This window comes from Pagrus major, chromosome 20 (assembly GCF_040436345.1).
Source record: "Pagrus major chromosome 20, Pma_NU_1.0".
NCBI lineage: Eukaryota > Metazoa > Chordata > Actinopteri > Spariformes > Sparidae > Pagrus > Pagrus major.
In genome coordinates this window covers 23745286-23764107 of record NC_133234.1, presented here as the reverse complement: position 1 = coordinate 23764107, position 18822 = coordinate 23745286, and the positions used below count along the sequence as shown (strand labels likewise).

The following is an 18822-nucleotide window of genomic DNA, read 5'->3' as shown; positions in this document are numbered from 1 at the left end:
CGGGTCAACACGATGATTGGAGAAGCGAAGGTAGCAAAGGGAGAGAGCTGAGTTATGGGTCATCCAATCAAAATTGGTCATGCAAAACAGTTTCAACGAGGTGTTGAAGGGGAAAAATTAGCTTTTTAACAGTTTGCAGCACGAAAATCTAACAAAGATAAAGTTTCTGAAGCTAAAATCGGAGCTGAAACACATTTCTACAGTCTTGTTAGTAACTAACTGTACACTCGACTGATGTGAAATCCCTACTTAATGAAGCAGTGGTGTGTGAACTCAATAAACACGTAATGTGTCACATGAGATTCGTCCATAAATAAACAACATACTTAGCTGTTCCTCATCCATCTGCACACTGAGGGCCATTATTCAAGACTGCATGCCGGCCGGGTGCACTGGCACAGCGGACACAACAGCCTGTCATGTTCCGACACAGTTACGTCGTCTGCCGCTATAAAGGGCCAAGGCGAAGCTGAGTGCTCTTAAACCTGATTATACTGCGTGAACCAGCCAGGAAACAGTAATCTTTACAACAGAGAGGCTTTCTGATCAGCTACGGCTACTGAAACTGAAAAAATCATAAACATTAACCTGTAAATATTTTATTGAGCATGAATTAACGTCATTGTTTTTGTTGGAACTTTTGTTTTGGAGTTTTTGGGATCACTTTTATTTAAAAATGAGATTTTCCTTCGATTGTTTGACTTTGTGTAATGTTACTGACCGAAGACAGAGCCGCTCTGTGGGTCATAAAAAGGGATGCAGCGATTAACTGATGTCACTATTAGCCACAATTTAAAATGTCCCAGTTGGTTGTAAAGTGAGGTAAAGCTGCATTGTGACATTCATAAATTAAGACTCCCCAAAACAGCATATAAACCCTTCAAGGTCTTAACACCTGCGTGAGAGATGTTTTCTGTCTCTGTCTTTCAAAACTGCACTTGGCACTGACTTTTTGTTTATTTGATTTATTATTTTGTACTGTGCTATTTCTGTTTCGAAATTAACTAACAGACAGCAACCGCTGACAACAAAAGCCAACAAAGAAATGTTGCAGGAACCTCAATCTAAAATGTGAACAGGATTTTGTAGTGTTGTTAAATCAACTGATGCATAACCTTTCATAAGCATGAAAGTGTGACACTGCAATTATAATTGTACCATCAAAATCTATAATCCCTTGTCATAACCACCACACATCATGTGCTAAAAAAAACGTACATCACTTCTTGTGATCTCAGCATGAAGCATAAAATGTTCTTATATTTCAACATCGTCTCGGTGACCTCAGATCACATCTCGATCATTGACGTCAGCGGATGCAAACTCCCTCACCATTACTTATTTTAAAATGTTTACGAAACATTATCTAGGTTACACACCAACAGGACCCAACAAGTTCAAGACAATAAATATCTGACAAGTTTTAAAAGGTATGTCCCTCCTGGGCGGATTCCTCAGATCTTCGGCGCCAGGAAAGACCTGGACTGAGTGTTATTGCATGCACCTGTTTTTATGGTTTGTTCTTGGGCGTTACACAGGTGGGCACAAGAATGTCAAAGACAATGGTTCCCAATGTTTGGTTCGATTTCAATAGTTTTCTATAGGCCTGAAGAAGTTTAACTATCCATTATCCAGTAGATGAAACATTGTTACGAGTTTGAAAAGGGTTTTTAAGTGTGACTAATGGCTTTATTGTGTGTAAATGAACAGTTACTAATGCTTCATTGATCAATCACTGATACAAACAACATTGAGGTTGCCAGGTTGTGAAAAAATGCTGGTATTTAACTTTAATATTTGGAAATAGGGGTGTCTGGGTTTCTATGTAAAAACTATGTTTCTATGCAAATTGATCGAAACAAGCGTTCAATTTCGACAGTCGAATTCAAATGCAGTATCGGTGATACTCAGTTATTGATGGAGGGTTCAAACTGAATCAAACTAAACTGATAACACTGCCAAAGATCCCTGAGTCATTTACTTGAGAAGAGGGTTTAGTCTGGACAGGTTTGAGAAACCAAACTTTGTAACATACTGAATCACTGAATCACTGATATTATTTGTCATAATATTTTAACTTTGCGCAGCATTTCATTGTTTTTTCTGAGTTGTTAATTATCTCCCAGCCTCCTAATATTTACTGCATCTTCACCCCCAGATCGGGAGCCACTGTTCGAGACAAGCATGTTTTTCTACGGCTGACAACAAAGCTGTCGCTGTTTGAACTGTCCCGATCCAGAGAGATCCACACATCTGGTTCTCTGAGCCGGACAATACCCTGAGCTTTGTTGGGAACTCGTATTTGACTGAGATCTGACCAGCAGAGCGTCAGAGCAAAGCCTTTTGAAGTTGTTATGACCCCGGGGCTCAGCAAAGGCCAGCAAGCAGAGAAGGTGCTCTCATCTCAGGGCTGTATTGCTTTTTTTATGAAGCTTTTCATAAAGCCGATAAAAATCCTTGAATATCAGTTGAGCATCAACATTTCTGGAAAGAATTGCAACATTCTTTTATTCGATTCAGGACCAAGAAAAAGGCTTGTTTTGTACAGATGTTTTTCGGGAAACGCTGAGAATGAAATATCTAACAGAAATGAAACATGAATCATGTGTTCCCCGTTGAATGTGGATGCTTGGTGAGCGGTTTATTTGTGCTCCACTTCAGCTCTGGCTGCAGGAAGGGTGCAGCCGCATAGTGTTACACCGACAAACAAGGATGTGCTATCAGGTGCCTCTGGCAACCAGGACCGGATATAGTCTACGAAGTGATGGCATGCACGTGGTGCCCTTGTCACAGGAAAGGCAACAACCTGAAAGATTTATGAATCCTTGCCGAGTCCATCCAGAAAATGACAAATATTTTAAGTGCATGAATGTCAGCTCTTACCTTAGGATGACAAATGTGAACTAAGACATCACGGGTCAAATCTGAGAGGAACACTGTTGACTGAGAAAACACATTGCAGTGTTTGTTGATGTGTATTGCGAGGTGCCGGACCCCAAACAGGTAAACCCATTACTGTAAATCAATGGCCGATTCATACCAGGGCTCACATGGCAACTTAGAGCACATTAACGCTGCTGACACCTCCATCCTGCACGCTCCGACACACATGGTCAGTTCAGAAATGACCAGAGGTTACCCCGTGGAGCACTCTTTTCCTTTACCAACTAAGGCCTCAGAGCCCCAACAGCTATTAAAACTTGAGGTCTTTGGTTTGTTTAGGAAGCAGGACTCTCGGGCCTCTCCAGGGCACAAACTGCAGGGCGACCACGTGTTTTTACCCTTCAAGGAACACGCTGTCGAAACTGAAAACACGGCGGAAAGAGGTGAACGACTTAAGGCTCTGAAACACTGATATTGGACTGACCTGGGACAATACAATCGTGAGAGAAATGTGGTAAAATCTAAATGTTAGTAAACGTATCATATAGTGCAGGACACAGACTGTTGCTCTATCTGACACAGATAATTTGCAACCAAGCTTTTTATAGTCTCATCTCATCCAGTGTGTCATGCAATTAACCTGCAAGATTGCTGTTATTGCACTTAGGCCTTTACTATGTTAGGAAAGAGCAGTTTTGATATGCATTCACAAACAGAGGATTAAAATCTGTTAAATCTAGTTAACGCCGAGCCCCAGTAGAGATATGATATAGATAAATATTGTATTTGTGCTCTCAGACAGAGCCAATGTGAAACGAATCTTCTGCAGGAATTGATCGATGTTATCTTAAAAGAGCTCCAAAGCTTTCCACTGATCTCCACCCGACAAACACGAGGCAGAGTTAGCGATTGTGCAAAATGTGGGCCACCGGAGTAATATTACTGGAAGCTGGAAAACTTGAAAAAAAAACAGACCTGGATCACTCCCTGAAATCTCTCACATGAAGAGTCGATCTACAGAAGGATCCCAATAAAAGTGATGACTCAACTGGGACAGAGCCTCTGCCAGCAGCACACTTGTGTACGTAAAAAGACAATCGCTCACTCATTACATCTGGCAGACCAAACCAGTCTCTCATGTCTTTTTTCCACTTTGTGTTCCCAGTCTGTGGCTGGCACAGTCACATTCAACTCCAGTTGTGAAGCTTTGTACTGCTGACAGACAAAAAGAGCCAGACTGATCATTTGAAATATAGGCAATATGTTTGTGTAGAGTCAATAATGTCTTGATATATTCTCTGCTATGACTTTGAAGAATTATTCTGAGTGTTTGTTAAGGAAAAACAAACTCTCAGATTAATGTGTTTGCATGTCTGGTAGTCACAGTTATACTGGCTTATCTATCTTATCATGTTTAGCTTCCTATTAACCAAAAGTCACAGAAGCGTGTTAATATGATCCAACTCTTAACCTGAATAATATACAAAATATGAGGCTCTGTCTCTCACATGAAACAGGAGCATTTTACTGAGATTTGCACACAGTATGTGTTCCTAAAGATGAGATGTTACTCATTATACACTGACAGACATTGGCACTATATTGTTAAACACGATTTAATAAAGTCAAAACACTACTTAAAAACTATTTATCACGGAAACACATTGAGTACTAAAGAATGATGCATGCTTCCACACATGAGCCCGAACAACCAATATTATCAGCTGATAGTGGCCCATCACAGGGATAATTAACAATTTTTAAATTCCCTGTAAAGTTTATGGTTTCAGTGCACTGGTGTCAGTTAAGATGGTAAGTTTCTTGTTAAACTGTAAAATATTCTGCCTCTGTTGTGTTTGATAACTGCAAAAAATGTGTGCCAATATATCGGTATCAAGTATGGGTCGGGCTCCACCACCCATCCATCCTTTTTAAGGTCACTGAACAGAGCTGCAGCCTCCCCCAGGCTGAACTGGCTGAGAGTCAGGGTACAGACACCAGTCCACCACAGGGCAGAGACACAGAGAAAAATGTTTTCAGTCTCACTTTCGAACCTACGAGCAAATTCAGTTTCCAAGAGAAACAAGCAAACACACCAAACAGCCCGAGGCTGAGCACAGAGCCACCATGCTGCACCCAGCTTGTACTTACAGTATCCACCCTAAATAAGACACTAACATCCTATCAACAGCAGCCAATGAGACACTGTTATCTAGTTTCGGTGCATACTGTGTGATACAGACAGGCTGTATCATGCAGGGCAATCAAACGGGTGCACACTTAGTACAGTACAAGTTTTATAGGTGACACAGTGCGGCCTTCCTCTCAGGACTGCGCAGAGCCAACACAAACAAACAAACAGGCCTCACGTCAAAGTGACGTGCTGCCGTGTGTAAATGTAGGCTATCATTGTGGGCCTCCTTCATTTTCTCCTCAGAGAACATTGGCAGGCCCTGATAAGCTGGATCTCGCTGCACCGAGGGCCCTGCGAGGAAAGACAGTGTTGATGTTGGCTACAGTGGAACTGATAGGAGCCTACAGCTTGTGTTATGTCACTGAACACAAGCTACATTCAGATAAAGGTTACACAGCCGGGCTTGTGCCGTATGAGGCCCAGGCAGGCATTAGAGAAGGGCAACAGGACTCCGGGTTTGGTGCCAAAGAAGATTGATGCTTTGTTCAACCTCATAAGTCAGAACGCAAACTGTGCAGACCCGAGTAGCGAGGCGTTAATAAGGGTTTACAGCTTTAAATTAATCCGCTGCTATTATATGAGCTTTAAAACGCTTAGCTGAAACGTAAACACTACAGCTTCCAGCTCTTTCCGTCCACTGAGCCCACTTTCACGGCAGTAAGTTTTCTTGACACTGATGGCTTAAACATACAGAGTCGACCTGAAACTAACAGTTCCTGTTACTGTAAAGTAGATAAACCTGTTGATTTAGGTGTTGATTGATAGATTGTTTAGTCTTGAAATGTCAGATCATAAGTTCCTGGACCCCAAGGTGATGCTTTTTAATTGCATGTTCACAGTTTGAAACCCAGAATTAATCCTCAATCATAAACATGAAGCAGAGCGACAAACCAAAAATCCAAATATATTCAAATTTAAGATGCTAGAACTGAAATCCATTCATTCACAATTGTTTTTAATCAGTTTTCTGCCATCAATAACAAAGGGAAATGAACCAGTTCTTTACAGCTGAGTGGGTGGAACCAGTGACTTTTTGGCATTTTTCACTTCAAGATGACTCAAATGATTACCTGATACGAAACTGTTGTGTCTTAGTCATAACAGCACTAACACAGACAGAAAAAACTTAAATTCAACAAAAGAAGCCAAAGTTTGACACTCAAAAAATGACAAAAATGCTTATTTTCTTTTAGACAGGCACAGCCAGGCTAGCTGTTTCCCCCTGGTTGAGGTTTTATGCTCAGCTAAGCTAAGCTAACTGACTGCTGCTTCACATTTAGCGGACAAACATGAGAGTAGTATCAATCTTCTCATCTAACTCTTGGCAAGAAGGCAAGAAAGTATTATTCCCAAAATGTTTACTTATTTACGTTTGTATTTTACGCTCGTAACACCACTCTGAGCTCCCAGTCTGAACCGGTAGCTGCACTGCTAACTGAGCTAACTAGCTAACAACATCTACAGTAAGCAGCACTTAGCAGTTGCGTTGGTGATACTTTTACATATTGCACCATTCAATGCTAACTTTCAGTTCTTGACAGTTTTCGATACTCGGTGCTAAAGAATATTGAGGTTTGATATCTACGATGACAATGAAAATGGATTTTTACATCACACGAGGGATCCTTTGATACCTGCTGTTGCCTCTAGATGAACATTATAACTGTATGCACGCTTGAGTTGATTTTTCAGTCTCCTCTGCACCAAAACTATCATTTATACCGAGCAGCACCGATGAACATCGGACAAACAAAAGCCCACACTTGGCACAATAAAAGAAGACATTAGTAGAGAGTTACCACAAAAATGTTTTTATCATCTACATCGACCACACAAGCTCACCAACTTTTACAACCTGGTATGTCATTATCAGCAGAAAACTGTCTCTAAGCCTGCATTTAAGCAGCCAAGGAATTGGCTAATTGGTTGTGGGTGCTGCAGTATTTTTAAACGCACTCAAGCCGATCCAACATTAAGCCCTCATAAACACTGATAGCGCTGAAAATACAGGTGACTGTGGTGAAGTAGAGCACGGTGCATGAAAGAATAAGAGTTGGTTTAAAAATGAAACATGAGAGTATAAAAGTGCTGCAGGCTGGAGGAGCTGCCCTTATTGTGCAACCGATTCCCTTTAAAGTGGCTCACCAAAGAGGATATGTGCCTCAGCGCACTCATCCCTATCAGTTCCTCAGAACCTCACTGTGCTGTTGCATGAATCAACACAACAACTGATGATCGACAGTCATATCTGACGCAGTTTTGTGCAAGCAGCTGGAATAGTAACAAACGCAGGAGGCTGTGAGCTCTCTCTGCTTCAACTGTGGATGAATGGAAGTGGGAGGGGACGATACGGCGGCTCATCCATTTTTTATCACCTCCACATTTCCTTCAAAGCCCAGTTTATGTTGCCTATATGGCACCTGAGTCACCTGTGAGCCCGTGGGGGGAAGGGTTGCTATGTGACTGCCACCTGGGAAGTGTTTTTTGTCCTCCTTCTGCTTGAAACAGCTCTAAACTTACAGCCACGTGTCTTTATCACCCACGACACAACAATATCCTAATTACTGTCAAATGTATTATTAAATTGGCCAGATAATCAGACTGAATTGCCATTTTATTTCCATTTTATATTCTACTTATCCAATTATCTATTATTGTCATACACTGCTATATAACAGTGTATATTGTGTCCATTACCCTGTTTAAATCTAGTTTCACACTTATCTATCACTCAATCTCTTTTTCCTTCTGCTTTACTTAACTGCTGTAACAAGTGAGTGTCCCTGGCGGTGGATCAATAAAATCTCATCTTATCCAATTTAGAGACGTTGGTACAGACTTAAAGGTCTGGAACCTTTTAACTATTTGATCACCAGAGTCTGTCTTTACACAACGAAAGGAAAAACAGAAACAGATGCTGGATTTTTGAGGCAGATACCAATTTTGAGGTTTTAAAGTTGAAAAACTGACCTAGCCGGTGTTGTATTTAATTGTAAAACTGTTTCAAAATGATCTCAAACAGTTGCAGACTCAGGGGAGGGGAAGGGGCGAAAATAATGAAAAGGTTTATGCGGTGTTGCACATAAAGTCGTGATTAGAGGGCACGTCGCCACATTTTGTAATATCGAGTGATCTCAAACATATCTTCTGTGATTTTTGTCACATTTAAGTTATTTATATGTGCATGTTATTGATCATGAATCCTATTTTTTTCATTACTTAGAAACATTGGGGGGTATTTTGTTTTTATCCAACTGTATCTGTGATTTAATGCATTTAGTTTGACTTTAAATACTATTAAGACTTAAAAAACATATCTTTGCTATGTCTGGTCTCTCATTTCTTGCACACATCCACAAAGCCTTAATGTAAACGTGTATTTATTGTAAGTCAGGTATGTTTAAATCCTAAGACTGGTCCTCTTCAGGCATTAGACATGTCCACTAAGGCCCAACAGTCCCCTTTCATTCAATCAAGCCTAATTCAACTTCAAATAAAACATATTTAACTTATTTCTATTTGGATCTGCATCAAAATCTCCTATCCTCTATACTCCTCCTGCTGCTGACAAACCAACCAACCAAACATCCAACGAATGGACCCGGTGGAGGTGTGAAAATATGTAAAAATCAATGTGGAGATCATAAAAAGGTAGTAAACGACAGATCTAATGGTTCTAGTTAGTACTTGTGTAAATGTAAGCCTTCCATAAAACCTAGGGAAATAAACCATTATATAAATATCTCTCATTTCCTTCCAACACAACAAATACAAACTCTCCCTCTCTATTGTATTACAGTCTTAATATAAGCCAGTAGGCAGAGTTTATGAGCAGTGACGTGAGCCCTGTCTTATTATTATAAACTGTCCTGGCTGAGCGTCGGTGTTGCAGCTCACGGAAGAATCTGAATGCATTGTTTACTTTTTGTGTGCTCGCTCAAAAAAGTTCCTGTGGACACCGCCCAGACAGTAACACTGACACACAGGACAGCGTCTCAGTCAAAATCATGACTAATTCAAACGATGATCTGATTAAATGGGAATCAAAGTAAAGAAGATGTTCTCCGACACCTCCTTCACAGTCTGAACTGTGTGCAGACGGCAGCTCAGACTCTGTGCTACATAGTTAAAAGAGCTTAAGGCATTTCTACCCGACTTGTAATGACGCACCTTCAGCTGCTGCTCTGTCAACATTACAGGGGTGATTGTGTTTAGCCACCAACAGCCAGCTTTTGTGTTCATTTAAGCGATCAAGGACACATGGGGAGGACGGGGTGGTGGTTCAAGTTAAGAAATGCGGTGACCGCGGCTGACTCTGTGTCTTTGAGGTTAACGTATCATAACAGTAACCATATCAACTATGGCCACCTTTAAGCTTATTAGGAGCGATTAAGGAGCTTAACCAGGCTCATTGCTCGAGTAAAGAGATGAAATGGCATGCTTGTTTCCAAGAGACGCAACACATTTCCACGGAAGTTAAAAAACGACGGTATGCTTTGAAAGTCACTGATGGACCCCCTGTGTTTGACTCGAGGCTGTGAAACATCCAAAACAATGCTGGTAAGGAGGACATCTGTTCCTCTCAGAGCCCGGGAGTGTCTCTCAGTGACTCACTTCCTGCCTCCCCCTAACAGACACCTGTTGTGTAAGCTGACAGGTGGGCTCTTGAGGCTCTTGAAGTCCCAACCTGCTGCTGCTGCTGCTGCTGCTGCTGCTGCTGCTGGAGCTTGAGCCTTGAGGGCAGATTCACTTCACCCCATATAATCCCCGACTTTGTGCGCCGGTGCCTCCTGGAAGGCTTAAATGCGAGACAAAGCCTACCTCTGTGCATCGTTTAGCAAGCTTGAGAAGGTGCTTTCATGTGCAGCGATGTCTTAAAAACAACTTCCAATATCTTTCAAATAAAAACTGATCAAAATAAAAGTGTTTATGTGGTCCAGTGTGAGTTTGATAGGAGGGTACGAGGGCACAACTTCACACCTGAGAAGGCTTATATGGCTGCCAGATACTGACCTTGATGCACGTCACACATAAGAGCAAATGTTAAGGGAGGACTTACAGCTTAAATCTTTAAATCCTCCACTGTGCTATCAAACCAGGAGACCAGGCAGCTGTTACCCAGGCTGTTTGGTGCCTGCATGCCAAACACTGCATCATAAAAAAAGCGCTGAGACACCTCTGTATGTTTTCATCGGACGGGACAGACAGAAACTGTTCTTTCTCTGACGTTTACATGCTGCACGTGACCATAAATCCCTGACAACATTTCCAGAGAAAGAGCGGAGCTATTATCACTCTCCCGAAATTCCTAAAGTAGATCATCAGAGCTGAATATATGATCATGATCTCTCGCTTGTTCTTAGTTTGCACGTGAGGCGTTTCGGAGAGCTCGCCTTGTTAATGAAAACAGAGATTAGAGGGGATCACGGCAGGCAGAGTGGTTCGGTTGGAGCTGACTGCTGACGGGATGACCTGGGTTACCGTGAGCGGGGCCTGACACAGCCAGACTCAAGGTCAGCGAGGAATAATATTCAGTAGATTAGCTGCTTCACGTCGACTGGTGACCTGAAGAGCGGGGGGATTAGAGCGGAGTGGGGCAGGAGAGCAGGGAGAGTATCATCTTATGTACCTGATCTGGGTCTGTTGCTAACGAGGGACAGGTGTAACGAGGTGTAAAATGGCTGAAAACTTATGCAACTTCGGTGCGGGATTGTACATCTTCATCTGCTTTTATTTAAGTAATTAACTAAATTACATGTGTGCTGAGTTTAAAGGGGCCACTGTGTAGTTTTGGAGAAGAAACTCAAACTCAGAATTTTAATATTTACAATATTAATGAGGTAATAATACAAACTGAATAAACAAGCTGCTCTCAGAGGAAACTAAGGTTGCCAGAACACTGTTTGAAGGTGGCAGGGTCCGCCACATATAAACAAAGTAAAACAATATGAAATTGTGTTGTCCTTTAAGGTCAGTTTGTTTATTCGGTTTATTCAGTCATGAAAACAAAGAGTGTTTGTTCATGTAGTTTGTTTAGGCATAAAAAATCTATCACCGGAGTAGCTGCTAACTGCTGCTAACTGTAGCTTCTGATAGCTAGTTAGCTCAGTAGCCGTGCAGTTAGCAGCACAATACGTAGATCATAACGCCAAAACGTTCTGGTGATAATTTTAGGTAATTTTTAAGCGTAAATTCTTACATGTTGCGTCTTTAAAGGTGCAATATGTAAGAAGTTTAGTTCAAAACATTGAAAAATTAACTTAAATTATCAACAGAACATGAAGAAACGATAGTTTTGACGCTATGACGTCTTTGCATTGTGTTGCAGAGATATCTACTGAAGTTAGCGTGCTAACCTGCTAGCACCGGGCCCTCCCCTGGTCCCCGAGCTCCCAGACCCAGACCGTTTGCTAGTTAGCTCAGTTAGCCACGCAGTTAGCTGTACGGTGAGCGGTTTAGGTTTTTAACGAAAATTCGTACATGTTGCATCTTTAAAGGTGCAATATATAATTAAACTAAACTATATAAACTAGAATTATTAAAAGAACACAAAGAAACTACAGTTTACCCACTGCTAACTGCATAGCTAACTGAGCTAACAAGCTAAAAGCACAGTTAGCAGCTACTCTGGTGATATGAATCATTTCTCACATACTGAACCTTTAAGGCGTCACTTCCTGCTCCTCGGACACCGACAGGAAGGTAAATATTTGGGGAAACTTGGGATGAGACTCAACCATCATCCATCTTTCTCCAGAAGTTACAGAAGACAGAAGGAGACATCTTACCTGCAGCTCGCACCAGGCCACCTCCACGGTCGTCTCCGTGTCCAGTCCTTTATAGACCGTCTTGAAAGACCCCCTCCCGATCTCTATGTTGAATTTCAGGTATCTTCCATCAGGTGAGGTCGCCACCGCCTTGGTCTCCACGTCCTCTTTCTCCTCCTGCTCCCACTGAGTGTCAAACGTGATGCGGGACGAGATCTTGTGCTGCTTGTGCTGGAGTTCATTGTCGGACTCGGAGCTGGCGTCCTGCGGGCTCGACCTCTGGACGGGCTCCCAGTCTCCGCTGTGAGAGCCGGCGTCGGGCTCCTGGCTGCTGGGGGGCGTGTTGGAGCTGGTGCCCGGGCTGGAGACTGGAGACGGGGACGGCGGAGAGTCGTCGGTTTTCTCGTCCTCTGCTCTGGATTCGGGCAGGGTGAGGATATTCTCAGCCGACCAGGACAAGGCTTTGGAGAGGGCGCCGCTGTACAGAGGCGAATCGATGTCCATGCTTATTTTCTGCAGCCCGTACGAGTTCCTCCGTGCGCCCAACCCGTGCGCCCTCAGCACGGACGGGACCCGGGACAAGCAGTCGTCGTTCATATCCAGAGAGAGGCCAGGGAAACCGCGTCCTGGTATCTCAACCTGTGCGTGTGACATTGTAGCAGGTTCAACGCCTTCCTGATTTAGAGCCTAAGTGAGGAATGGCATCAGGACAATAGAGCACCGTTACTTCCAGCGTCCGAGTTACTTTTCCATGATGTCAGTGGCTTTAAACAAAAGGCTGACAGCAAAACAACAGACCTGTTACACGACTAACAAGACGAGATTAAACATGCCTATCTTTAAAATAACTCACCTGTAGCTACAGCCACGCGTAAGAATATATTTAAAGTATGTAAAAAGGACAGAAAAGTGAGGAAAAGCGTACTTACTCATGCGTAAAAACGATTCACGAACGCATCGCGCACACAAGCGCAAACTGACGCATGGTTCCCATCAAATAATAAGCGCTGTTCTCTTCTCTTCTCTTTACAAAGTCCTCTGCCATAACCTCCGCTGAAAGGACGGCGCTGCCTATATCAACACAGCTCCGGAGGGCTGTGCGTCCCGTGCGCTCCGAGTGCGCGCTGCCAACTCCTCCCCTCGCCGCACTGACGCGCTAATAGGGCTGTGCAGAGGGAGTAATTACAGTGTTACAGGAGGAGTGTTTGCAAACGAATACTCTGAAAGACCTCAACATTTCATTAGAATGTTCTTGCATTCATTTTGGATCATTTTTCACGCGTAATTGGTGCCCAGAAATAGTTGTGGAGTATCTTTAAGATGTAATTGTGAGTTGCAAAAGATGCTTTCAGATCAGAACTATAAACTTAATTTGTTTTGTCATATTTTTGTTGTACTGATTAGGTGGACAGGAGCCAGATGTAGGCCTTCTGGTGACCTCACGGACTGTGCGTAAAAAACAGCACCAAGACAAGATGTCTCATCTTCTAAAAAATCTCTAGTTTCTCTGAATTTCACTACAGCTCTCTCTTTCAGTCTTTCGTCATCTGATCAACCTGAATGAAAGAGATAAGGAGCCCAAGGGGGTTAGTGTTGCGGGTCTAGCCTGTAGAGGGAGCCACACCGCAGAGACTTCATGAAACGGGACACCTTTATCAGCCAAGGCCACACTGGGCCCCACCTGTCCCACATGTGCACACTCTGGGTGTTATCAGAACAAAACACACTAGATTCCCTGGAGTCGTAGCACATGATGTGAGCAGAGCATCCAGTACAGCTGCAGGCAGAAAAGTAGAGCACAACATCTCCATCACCGTGGTGCCACTCTGCACGTCTGCACACTGCGGGTGTGCTGATAATAGTATCATACAGATAATTCAAGAGTGTGAAATAAAACAAAAACAAGCAAGTTTAGCAAATTTCTCTTTATTTTTTCTACAGGATATGAAAAAAAGAGGTTGGATATACACAGAAAGAGAAAGAGAGAGCGAGAGAGGATAACAGGAGTGTCACAGTAGCTACTGCACAATAGGAGGATGACAGCAATCTGTACATGAAGTCCACTATTTTTATTATTACACTCAGCCGAGTCGAGCCAGGATTGGTGGTCCAAGTCTCTGTGGTGATCCTCTTCTGGAAGCATTTGTTCTCAAAATTAAAAAAAAGTCCCCCTGGTGTTGTCTTCTGGGATTTCTTTGGGATGTCTGGTTGGAAGGGAGAAACAACAGCCAGGCAAAAAATGTCCAGAGCTAATTATACCCAGGAAATTTGTCAAGAGGGGAAATCTGGATAAAACTATTTACAGTAAAGACAGAGTACAGTTACAGCTGGTGGGGAGAGACTTTCCCCAAGAATATTCAGACATGATAACCCTGAAAAAGACTCATTGCATGTTTAAATGGCAACAAATGTTACCCCCAAAGAGAGTGACAGCTTTAAACACAGCGTCACCTGAAATACTTTCCCCCCCTCAAACATTTAGAAATGATATTCTTCCAATAACAAAAGGCTTTGAACTCGGGCAAACCAAAAGGCAACAACGACCGCAGGACCAGCATCCTCTGGGCTGAGCATTGAGGTGCACCTTGTGTAGCCTCAAAGGGCTAAATCTTAAAATTTGTCGGTAAGGTACAGTATGACGGCTCCCAGACAGTGTGTGCGATTCCAGCACCGGTTTCAGAAGAACTTGACCCCCTTTCCGTCCTCCATGGTGATGATCTCTGCTTTGCCATCTGTCTGTAACGCCTGCAACGAGCGCAGCAGCATCCACTCTTCTAAACCGTGGAACTCTGCAGAAACAGATGTTTCTCACGTCAGGAGGTACAAAATCAGCCTGAAAAATGTCTTGCTGCTCATCAACCTTAGCATATTGAAAAAGGTACCGTACCTTCACCTTCCGTGTCATCACCGTTGGACAGCTCGTAAAGTGTAAACACAGAGTTGACCATCCCGTTTTTGGAAACCTAAAATGTTAGAGAGAAGAGTCAGGCACAACACTTTTAGTTATTTTAGAGCAAAGGACTGGTGATACAGATGAAACATCAATACTTCAGTCCATCTCTGAACACTTGCCTGTCTGTGGCACTCAGCTCCAATCACATTCACTCCTCTGAAGGCATAAAATCTTTAAAAACCTCTCGCTCAGTTTGGTGCTCTTGTGCACTAGTAATTGTAAAGTCAGCGTCGACGTGCAGCAGGTCAGTAATCAGAGTTCTCCAGCAGCTTATTTTGGATGCATTACTCACATATTTTGACTATAGCAGTTATACAATACGCTGCTTCCTGACTTTTGTGTGCGTTTCAGAGGGCTGGTGGGAGGAAAAGGCTCTACAGTGAAACAACACAGCTTTTCCTTACAAACAGTCGAATGTTCTGGAGTGGAAAAAAGATTTATGTCGACACAAGGAGACGACTTTGTGTTTGTTTCAGTTTTAGGTTGACAGGAAGTATTTGTCTCAGCGATACTTTCCCTCGGTTAAGTCTTTGTCTTCTCTACAAGTTAGAAACTAAATAACAACTTCTATGCATTGGCAGGAAACTGGTGAGAAATCTAGCTGTGGAAAATGTATAAAATACAATAATACTGGACCACATGCTCCAACAGCAGCAAATTACACTGCTTTCACCCCGTATTTATTGCTCAAGAGAACATTTTCTTTCCATTTATACTTCCTCGGCCCCGCACATGTTCAAACATTTCACAGACAGAACAGTATGTGTCTTGAGTTTGATGACTCACCCACTGGTATATTAACTTGCCCCACTCCTCCGGTCGTCTCCACATGACTAAACACCGAGACTTGTTTTTGTCCAACCACTCCAGGTTCCCTGAAGTCAGACGGACAACGCGGTGATTAAAAAATGTTTATCACTGTTAAAATGAGATGACCGATATCTAGACAGAACAACATCTACCTTTTTTCCTCAATTCCTCAAAAACAACTTGAATCGCTTCCATTGATAGTTTTCCTGAATTCAGTTAAGGACAAAAGGACTTTAGTTGCAGCCCTATTCAGCACTGCAGCTTTGTAGAGGTCAACATTAATATCATGTGTCTGAAGTGTAATTTTAAATCCTCATAAAGAAGGCAGCCTATAAACCCTTGACTAGCGATCCAAATCAAACAATCTACGCAAACATGAGAGTCAATATGAATCTGAAACTCTGGTTTTAGAGTAAACAATTCATGAGAGTATCTCGGGTCGAGCTGTATAAAATATGCTAAACTGCTGGCCTCGACTGAGCCACAGGTGGGCTGTTAGGATACGTTCTATCTTCTTGTTGTTGAACACGGGGCTTTCCTGAGCCTCCATGACGTCCAGGGTGTAGAGCTTGTGATGTCGGCAGTAAGACAGAGCCAGGGAACACCATGCCGCCAGCTGTTTCTGTCTCGTATCAACATTGGGCTGTAGCCTGTCCGCAAAGAGACGAGCGAAAAGATGTGAAAGCACACTCAGCGCAAGACAAACAGCGAACCTAGAGCACGGCAAACACCAGAGGAGATTTAATCCAACTGTTCATTTAGTGCATGTAAAAGACATTTAATCAGGCATTTATTCAAAAAACTGTTCTGTTGATGGGAATTCACTGGTCAGGATAACTGATACAGCATTTTAAGTGGCGTCGGAGGCCTTTCCGGTCCTGTTAATGTTATCGGAACAACCCTAATTGAATTTGTGTCTTTTGATTTTGTTTTCCTTCTTCTTTCTTCGTGTGTGTTTGCGTTTTGTAACTATTTGGACAAGTGTGTTACCCATAAATTTTATTTGTGACAGAACAAAACCAGGCCAAACCAAGCAGCTAAAATTCCTGGGATTATTGGTTCGGGCAAATATGATGTTATACAAAGACAAACTTTGTTTGCTTTGACTTCGTTTCTATAATTGGCAGCTGTTCTTGTAGTATATTAAGTTGTAATAGATGATTGTGGTCACATCTATCAGCATATTGATTTTTTAGGAATTTAAATCACTGGATTAGTAATTTCCAATTGGTTATTTTATCCCAATTAAACTTCAAAAACATTTATTTATTTCTGACCACTTACTTTTATGAGTCTACTTTTGGAGTATGAGTCTTAATGTTGATGTTAACTGTACACCACACAGAGATATTTCTGACAATAGCGTCCCTCCAGTTTTGTGTCAACAGTTTCAACATGACAAAGTCCCTGTAACACAAAGCGATGTCTCACTTTAGTGTGGAATAACTTGGAGTCTTGAGTCAGACCTCATCACCCAACAACAGTGTTGGACTTTGCTAATGCTTTTGTGGCTGAATGGGAACAAATCCCTGCAGCCAGGTTCCTAAATATATGAAAAATATGCAGTTTTCCTTGAAGAGTTGAGGCTGTTAAAGCAGCAGATTAATATCCTTGGTTTCAGAATGAAATCACGTACTGAAGACTAAATTTCTAAGCGTACCAAAAACATCCCAACACCAAATGTACAGAGAGTACAGTGCATGTTTCTTAATGTCAGGCTACTCCAGCATGTTCTGTTAATGTATCTTGTGATAATTTACACAGAATAAATCAGCATTTCTAAAGAAAAGGGGCCACAGCTGATTAGTCACACATTAGCAGAGGCTTTATAACACTGGCCAGTAGCTTATCCACTGAAACTTCTGAGAAAATAATCATTATCAACAGTCTCTGTGTCGCACAGTAGCAGTATCTGAAAATAGCTGCCTGTGTTCAAGCATTTACAACACAGAACACAGTTAAAACTCGGTGTACATACACAGGAAACAATTACATTCCTTGTTTCTGGTTGTATGATATGTGAGTCCTTTACAGACACACTTATAAACTACTGGCCACCAGTTTCTGCTGCTATTAAAAACTGTGGTCCAGATACTCAGGGGTCACAATTCTTTCACATTTTCTGTCTGTGGGGGTCACAAAACTTGCTAACAGCTATTAAAATATAGCGTGTGACCATGATTAAAGATACAGCCGATATCCAAAGATTGTTCGGTCACATTAGTGGCTGTAACACTGATGAAAAGCTGCTGAAATATAAGTTTTATTTCAGTGTTTTCGGTCGCTGGCAGCTGAAGTTGAGGCAGTGCTGGCTACCAAAACAGCTAGCTGGAGCTAACAGCTAAGCCCATTCTCTAAAGACTCACACACAACAACAATAACAACAAAGTGAGCTCATGTTGATGTTTACAGATATTAGCGTGTAGTCGAGTCTTTGTGAGTCGCTGAATGAAACCAGGTGGAGCTGTTATATGAACTTTCGCCAGCCTGTAGGTGTGTAAATCCACTTCCCTAGCAATCTGTTTTCTTTAGCCAGCTAGCCGGCTAACGTGAAGGCAGCTCGCTAATCAACACGTCCGGCTCGAAAAGATGTAAATAACAAAGGTTAGTAAACAAAGTTAACGAAGGTCTTAAAACTGTCCTTTGCAAACGGCGGAGAAAGAGTTGACTCACGTAAAAAACGGTGGGAAATTATATTGCCAGGGCCACTCAAAACTCATTGCAGTAGATGCGGTATTCACAGCTGACAGCTTCCGGAAGCGCGTCCGACCCCTCAAATAGTTCCGACTACCAACACAGATTTCTCAAAGACTTTACAAAACAAAAATATTCATTACAAAACAAATATAGTAATAATAATAATAATACTCCTAAGTAAATTAAATGTAAAAATATATTCATTTATATTTCTAAATTAAAATATATACATTATGTGCACATATAAAAATATGTATATAATCAGTAAATAGATAAAAGCAAAAAAGTTAAATGTATAAATTATACAACTCGTATGAATTACAAAACTTTAAACTATAAATTATATGGATTACAAACGTTGGAAGTTAACCAACTATGTTTTCTCAAGTAAGTACTTTTAATTTTTGAGGTACTTATACTTATCTTAAAGTTTAAGTCTGTGACTGAGTACCAGGGTTTTAAAACTGACAAAAAAATCAGACAAAGCTTGAGAAATTATTTAGGGAACAGGCTAATAA

At 41.9% G+C, this 18822-nt stretch overlaps 2 protein-coding genes across 2 annotated transcripts in view; both read right to left on the bottom strand.

Annotated features, from left to right (window-relative positions):
* Positions 1-12857, bottom strand: part of wnk4a (WNK lysine deficient protein kinase 4a) — a 45629-nt gene extending 32772 nt beyond the window's left edge. The window contains exons 1-2 of the mRNA XM_073490246.1: positions 12774-12857; positions 11866-12531 (exon numbers count right to left, since the gene is read on the bottom strand). Of these exons, the coding sequence (XP_073346347.1) occupies positions 11866-12498 (633 nt within the window). The 5' untranslated portion in view covers positions 12499-12531; positions 12774-12857. The remainder of the gene's footprint in view (positions 1-11865; positions 12532-12773) is intronic.
* An 893-nt stretch (positions 12858-13750) lies between these two features.
* vps25 (vacuolar protein sorting 25 homolog) lies at positions 13751-18363 on the bottom strand. The gene is made up of 6 exons (XM_073488924.1): positions 18281-18363; positions 16112-16257; positions 15760-15813; positions 15584-15672; positions 14732-14807; positions 13751-14633 (listed from the first exon to the last, which is right to left on the bottom strand). Exons 1-6 carry the CDS (start codon positions 18325-18327, stop codon positions 14521-14523), a joined length of 525 nt encoding a protein of 174 aa, XP_073345025.1. The 5' UTR covers positions 18328-18363; the 3' UTR covers positions 13751-14520.
* Positions 18364-18822: the final 459 nt, after the last annotated feature.